General features: G+C 35.6%; 1 protein-coding gene across 5 annotated transcripts in view; it reads left to right on the forward strand.

Annotated features, from left to right (window-relative positions):
* The window catches only part of LOC106868605 (uncharacterized), a 160,249-nt gene that overhangs the window by 130,184 nt on the left and 22,757 nt on the right, over positions 1-7,308 (forward strand). For all 5 annotated transcript variants that reach the window (XM_014913947.2, XM_014913946.2, XM_014913948.2 and 2 more), the window contains 2 exons: positions 2,336-2,434; positions 6,919-7,030. In XM_014913947.2, coding sequence (XP_014769433.1) covers positions 2,336-2,434; positions 6,919-7,030 — 211 coding nt within the window. The remainder of the gene's footprint in view (positions 1-2,335; positions 2,435-6,918; positions 7,031-7,308) is intronic.

Consider the following 7,308-nt stretch of genomic DNA (forward strand, 5'->3'; position numbering starts at 1 on the left):
CACACACACACACACACACACGTTGTTGTTAGCAATAACGTTTTCCCACCCCAAAACTAGTTTTCTGATTCTTGAGACAAAAATATCAGGTTCTTTAGAAGAGAAAACCATTTGGAATACCATTTTGACATCATTCCTTCTTCTGAACGTTATTCCACTTGTAAAGCATTCAAATGCATGAATGAAAAACTGATGGCACTCAGTCTGGTGATGAAGAGGATGGTGGGGGTGAGAAAGTGCTTCTCAGCTTCTAATGAATTTATATTTTCTTGAGTTACAAGGTGGCTTTGAATTGTGTTATGTTGTAGGATGACTCACTGTCTGTTGAATAGAGCTGGTTGTTTTTTAGAGAAAAACTTGATCAACATACTCAAGTTGTTGACAATAAATTTCTGTGGTTCTACTTTTTGCCCATTCCAATAATTTATAATGGATAAAACTTATTGTGTTCCACCAAATGCACAACATAATTTTCTTTGGCTTTAGATCTAGCTTGACTGTTGGAACTGGTCTTAACGTAATTCTCAGGGAGATTCGACATGACACAGAATGTGATGATGCCTTTGAAAGGTACAACTCACTTTTTCCAGCTAAGGTGGACTGGGGTGACGTAAAATAAAGTGTCTTGCTCAAGGACTCACTGCACTGCTGGAAATTGAACACATGACCTTACAATCATGAGCCAAATGCTCTAACCACTCATCATCATCATCATCATCGTTTAACATCCGCTTTCCAGGCTGATATGGGTTGGACGGTTCGACCGGGGTCTGGGAAGCCAGGGGGCTGCCCCAGGCTCCAGTCTGATCTGGCAGGGTTTCTACAGCTGAAGAATTTCCAAAGTTATACCATACTGATTAGGACCAAACCAATAATTATTTCCAGGCTGAAATCTCACTTATGCACTTAAACCAAATAACTAACAGGCCCTCATTTTGTTGTGTGCGTTACAAAACCCCAGTAGACTTGGCAATTTCTAAGTAATTCGATACAAATTCATCAATATTGACAGAAAAAAACCCTCTCCTCTTCATTGTGTAAACACAGTCGATAGTTTGGCAATGTTAAAATTGCATTAAATGGCACTTATCCAACCAGACTAGAATTGTTGATGGAGTTTTGGTTTTACTTTTTTATTTTGGGTTTTTTTTTTTTTTCCATTTGTTTAATTATAATAAATCTTTTCTGTTGACTAAGAGGTCACCAGTTCACATCCTGTCATCAGTACTGCACTTATGTCCCCTGACGAAAATATTTGAATTTAGCTGGCTGAATACCGAGGAAGTTAGCAGCAATAATTTGGTTTCCGCTACAGTCACAGATTTATTTCTCATCCAATTAGTGCCAAAAAAAAAGTAGAACAATTAAACAACTCTAATTAAAATCTCTCAGTTTGTTTAACTTTTGGTAACTGAGTACTGAGAATAACCTGTCTTCAGCAGATCTCTTTATTTATTTATCATTCAATTAGTTATAAAGAAATTAGGGATAATTAAATAAGTTTATTTAATCTCTGGGTATGGCCTTTTGGTTAAGAAGTTTGCTTCATGACCACATAGTTATGGGTTCCATTCCACCGTGGGGTACCTTGGGTAAGTTGTCTTCTTCTGTAACCTCACTCTGAGCAAAGCTTTGAGACAGAACTTGGTTGACAAAAACTCTAAGGAAGCTGTACAAACACACATACATACATACATATATGCACACACACATACATACACATGCAGTTCAGCAAAAGAGACCGATAGAATAAGTACCAGGCTTACAAAGAATAAGTCCTGGGGTCGATTTGTTCGACTAAAGGTGGTACTCCAGCATGGCCTCAGTCAAAGGAATGAAACAAGTAAAAGAATAAAAGAAAAGAATTATTTTCAAAATTACTCATAACAAAAGCTGTGTTCTTCAACAGAAATTTGATGACAAAAGGGTTAATCATAGCAATGTTTTTTTTTTTCCTTTTTTTTTCAAAATTCATTATTTTTAAAATTACTTCAAACAAAAGCAGAGGAATTTCAACAGAAATATAACAAAAGGGTTAATTACGGCAAAGTTATTATACTAATTCCTTCGTTATTTTCAAAAATTACTTGTAATAAAAGCAGAATTCCTCAATAGAAATTGGGCAATGAAAAGGTTGAATGTCAAAAGCACAGCTGAAAGGTTCCTGAAGATTTGAGGAATTCTTTATCTTCATTCTTTCTTGTATGTCAAAGTTTGGGGTCGAATCTTTGAGAGTCTTTTACACACACATGTAAAGACATAGAATGGTTCTTTAAAAAAATGTCAAACCTCTTAAAACAAGTCAAAAGATTCCATTTTTTCTTTCTTTTTCCAGAATGTTCATTACATCATCAAAGCTTCACTCAGCATCCTTCATAACATTGCCAGGAATCCATCCATTAAACATTATTTCAAAGAACAGAAGACTTCAGAGGTATGTGCCATTACTTTTCTTTGACTTTGGGAGGTGTGTGTGTGTGTGTGTGTGTGTGCGTGTGGAGGGTGGGGCAGCCGTTTTCTCTTGTCTTTTATTTTCCTGTTGGGTTTTACTTGTTTTTTTAATTCTGTAAACATATTTTGCATCATTATCATCATCATCATTATCAGCATCATTATCAGCATCATCATCATCATCATCATCATCATCATCATCATCGTCATCATCATCATTATCATCATCATTATCATCATCATCATCATCGTCATCGTCATCATCATCATCATCATCATCATCATCATCATCATCATCATCATCATCGTCATCATTATCATCATCATCAGTGACAGCAGCATCATTATCACCATCCATGACATTAGAGATTATATCTGTCATCATCACATCAATCTTCAAGAAAGAAAGAAACTCATTGAATAATGTAACCCTAAACACACTGTGTGTCTAGGGTTCAATTCCTGAATCAGGCAGAATGGTTTTTTTTCCTCCCCCCCCCCCCCCCCGCCCCCGAGCTGCAATCTGGATGCATGATGGGAAGGCCTACCATGTCCTTGATATTCCTCTGGGGCAAGGATGGAAGGACAACAGAAACAGAAGCACAAAACAATTACCAAAAGCATGATACATCTATCACCCTGACTTGTGAGTGATGGCTGAGTAAACCTTGGTGGTGAAAAGATTGGGAAGGACCAGTCTAACATTAGATTAGCTTTCATAGTAATGCTATCATCTATATCTTATAATAGTGCTATGGATTATCTCTCATAGTAGTGTTACAGATTATTTCCCATAGCAACACTACAAATTAGCTCTCATAGTACAGCTATAATTTATCTCTCATAGTAGTGCTATGGATTAGTCCTCATAGTATGGTTATGGATTAGCTCTCATAATAATTTTATGGATTAGCTCTCATAATAGTGCGATCGATTAGCTCATAGAAGTTCTATGGATTAGCTCTCATCATAGAGGGATAAAATTTCATGGTAGTATTACACTTAGTGGAAGGTTTTAAGAAGCTTCTTTATATTTCTCACAAAAGAAAACATGTTGTGTGTGTGTGTGTGTGTGTGTGTGTGTGTGTGTGCTTGACAGATGTCAAGAGATGTTGACAGGAAACATGATATTTTTGTTTGTTTGTTTGTTTGTTTTATTAGTTTGTTCTAGAAGAAAGGGATTGTTGAAAAATTTTGGTTTTCTGATATTTCCCATGCAATTAGTAGATAAAATTTGCCTGAAGAGGTAATTGGACCTTTTTTTTTTTTTTTTTTGACACCGACCCCATTGTAACTGCCTCTGTTTCTAAAGTTACAAGCTTCCTGTTTTAAAGTTTATCTAAATTAAAACCTTCCACCAAAATTTCATGTTCCAAACACCAAGTTAAACAATGACAAAAGACATTTTAGCATATTCTTTATTGCTTCTAAAATAAACCAAAAAAGACGACCGCATATCTCCGTGTTAACAAACGGTTAAAGTGATCTAAACAATAGCAACCTCCCCACCCCTCTCAAATACCCCCAAACCTACCCCCATTTAGTCAAGGGTCTTTTACCTTTCCCCAACGCTTTCCTTTGTCCCCCCTTTTCCCTTTTTCTAGTTCTTCCATGTACTTGGCAACCTCACTAGTGCAGGTGCCACATAAAAAGCACCGAGTGCACTCTGTAGAGTGATTAGCATCAGCAACGACTCACCCAGCTGTAGAAACTATGCTGAAGCAGACAGTGGAACTCAATGCAACAATAATAACAATGGTTTCAAATTTTGCCACAAGGGCAGCAATTTTTTTTTGGGGGGGGGGGAATAGTCAATTGCATCGACCTCCAATGTTCAACAGGAACCTAATTTATCAACCCCAAAAGGATAAAAGACACATTTGAACTCGGCAGAATTTGAACTCAGAACGTAACAGCAGACGAAATACCGCTAAGTATTTCGCCCGGTGTGCTAACAATTCTGCCAGCTCACCGCCTTCAATAAAAATAATAATAATAATAATAATAATAATAATAATAATAATAATAATAACTGCAACAACTACCACTACTACTGTTATTAGAATTACTGCTACAACTATTTAATACAAATACTACTGCTAGTATTACTACTACTACTACTACTACTGCTGTTAAACTGTGGAACTGAAGCTGGAAACTCTGTTGAAACATGCAACAAACCTACATTACAATTCCTGTTTTTCTACATGACCATATTTTCTATTGTCTGCCTTAATGTGCTTTAATCTCACATTATTCTATTAACTTGGCATGAATAAAAGAATAAGAAGCAAAATAAAATAATCAAATAACAAAAAAACAATAATTCTATAAAAATAAAAAATATCATAAATAAAACTGCCTCTATTAAAGACTGATGCAGGTTTTTTTTTTGTTTGTTGGTTTTGTTGGGTTTCTTTTTTTTTTTTTTTTGGTTTGTTTATTTTTACTTTATGATAATGTAAATTGCATTCGGAATCCATCCATTGCCTTTTGGGTAAATAAAAATAAAAATAAAAATAAAAATAAAAATTATTAATATTTAGTAGTAGTAGTAGTAGTAGGAGGAGGAGGATAAGAATTCATTTATTTGCCTCAAGGGTGATGGGTAAGAGGGGCACCACTCAGACAAATTAGAAAAAGACTGAAAATACAAATAATATCGATACCAATAATAATAATAATAATAATAATAATAATAATAATAATAATAATGATAATAATGATGATGATGATGATGATGATGATGATGATGATGATTGCAAAGTTTGGCGCAAGGCCAGCAATTTCAGGCGAGGGGACGTAAGTTGATTAACATCAACCCTGGTTCTCGGCTGGTACTTATTTTATCGACCCTTTACTTCTCCATCCATTTTGCAGCTCTGAGATTCCCTTTTTGTGCGGTTTGTGTTTTTATCAGTTCCGTTTATCACATTAGGTTCTTCTCTTTCATTGAGTCTCTCCTCAATCTCGTTCATTTTTAATTTCTTTGCATACTTCTTTATTTCTTCTCAAACTGAGAGCATTCTTTGGGAACTTTCATAATTTGCTGACAAGTTTAAGTATCCAGCCATTGGCGTTCTTTAGACAGATCTCTACCTCTTTGGTTGCTAGCTTTGGAGGGAGTTGCAGCTGCATCAGTCCATGTCCCGCATCCTTTTGTAGGATGTGTAGTCTATCTACATTTGCCTTTCGGTGATATGTGTGATACATTGTGAGGGTCTTGTTTAATTTTGTATCAATTTTATTGATCCCGTGGACCCTTTTATGCTGAAGGTCACAACAGCTAACATATTGAGTGCATCAATCCTGTTTTTTACATTCAGTTTATTCTTTTGGCTGGTTCTAGTTCTACAATAAAATTCTTTCCATATATTTTTTTTTTTTTTTTTTGCTGGATGGCTATCCCTTTCACATACCCCTAAATATTGATAATTTTTTTCCAGATTTTAAGTCCTTGGTGTCGGTAGACTTGTCTATCTCTATATTGTTTGTTTTTAGGGGTTTTTCACCTGAAGAATGTGGCTTTAGCACATTTATCAAAGTCAAACACCATTCCAAATTGTCACAGAAACTGTTTTACCACAATTAAAAGTCATTTCAGTTTGTTGACCATCTTTCGTAAAGTTTTAGATCATCCATGTAAAGGAGGTGATTGAGTTGTCGTTCATATACTCTGCACCCATGTACAGAGTATATGAACGAGAGTGAAGAGAAGCTTGGTGAAAGAGACAAACTTATGTGGTAGACGAAACTGATAAAAACACAAACCACGCAAAAAGGAATCTCAGAGAAGTAATGGAATTGCTCGACAAATATCCTACAAGGACCAGTGATCCTTGATACAAATATGACCTGTCAAGGGTTGGTTAATCAGCAGCTTACTTAGGAGAGAACAAACTCATTCCAAAGAGTAATGGTAACAGAGAATCCCCTTGAGGAACGCCACAGTTTACGTCTGTGTCACCAGCATTCATAGAACTTTGTCTTTGGATTCAGTAAGAGAGTTCTTACCCATTGCTTTATACAATTCAACAAAAAAATACCAATAAATGGAGAGATTTTATTCATATCCAAGCATTTCTCAATCCAGCTTTGGGGGATTTTGTTGCTGAACACTTTTTTTTTGTATATTTTTTGTAATCAATCCATGCAATAAAAAGATTGTAGCATTGTTCGTGTCAGTCCTCAAGAACCATTTTATTGATTAAAAGTCGGTCTCAACAACCATGTGAGCCATGTTAACAACCTTTTTATTCACTGGGGAATACTTGTTATCCGTCAGGAAAGTGGTGTGTATTGTCAGTAATGATGGATGTTAGTATTTTATATATAGCTGTTAGACATGTAATTGGTCAGTAGTTTGGAGGGTATTATTATAATAATTATTACTATTATTATCATCATCATCATGATCATTATCATTATGTCCCCCATAAACATTTGTTGCTCGTTATCAACTTTCAGGTGATTCAGACATTTATTTCTTCGAAAGATGAAATGTTTAAGGTCCTCTCCATGATGACTATGGCATACATTGTTGAAGAGGAAGACAACCAGACATTAATTGAGGAAACGGGTGAGGCTGCATTTTGATTATTTCTTCTCTCTATCTCTCTCTCTCTCTCTCTCTCTCTCTCTCTCTTTCTCTTTTTGTATGTGTGTGTGTATATATATATATATACATATATATATATATATATATCATCATCATCATCATCATCATCATCATCATCATCGTTTAACGTCCGCTTTCCATGCTAGCACAGGTTGGACGATTTGACTGAGGACTGGTGAAACTGGATGGCAACACCAGGCTCCAATCTAAATTTGGCAGAGTTTCTACAGCTGGATGCC

Source organism: Octopus bimaculoides, chromosome 14, assembly GCF_001194135.2.
Source record: "Octopus bimaculoides isolate UCB-OBI-ISO-001 chromosome 14, ASM119413v2, whole genome shotgun sequence".
NCBI lineage: Eukaryota > Metazoa > Mollusca > Cephalopoda > Octopoda > Octopodidae > Octopus > Octopus bimaculoides.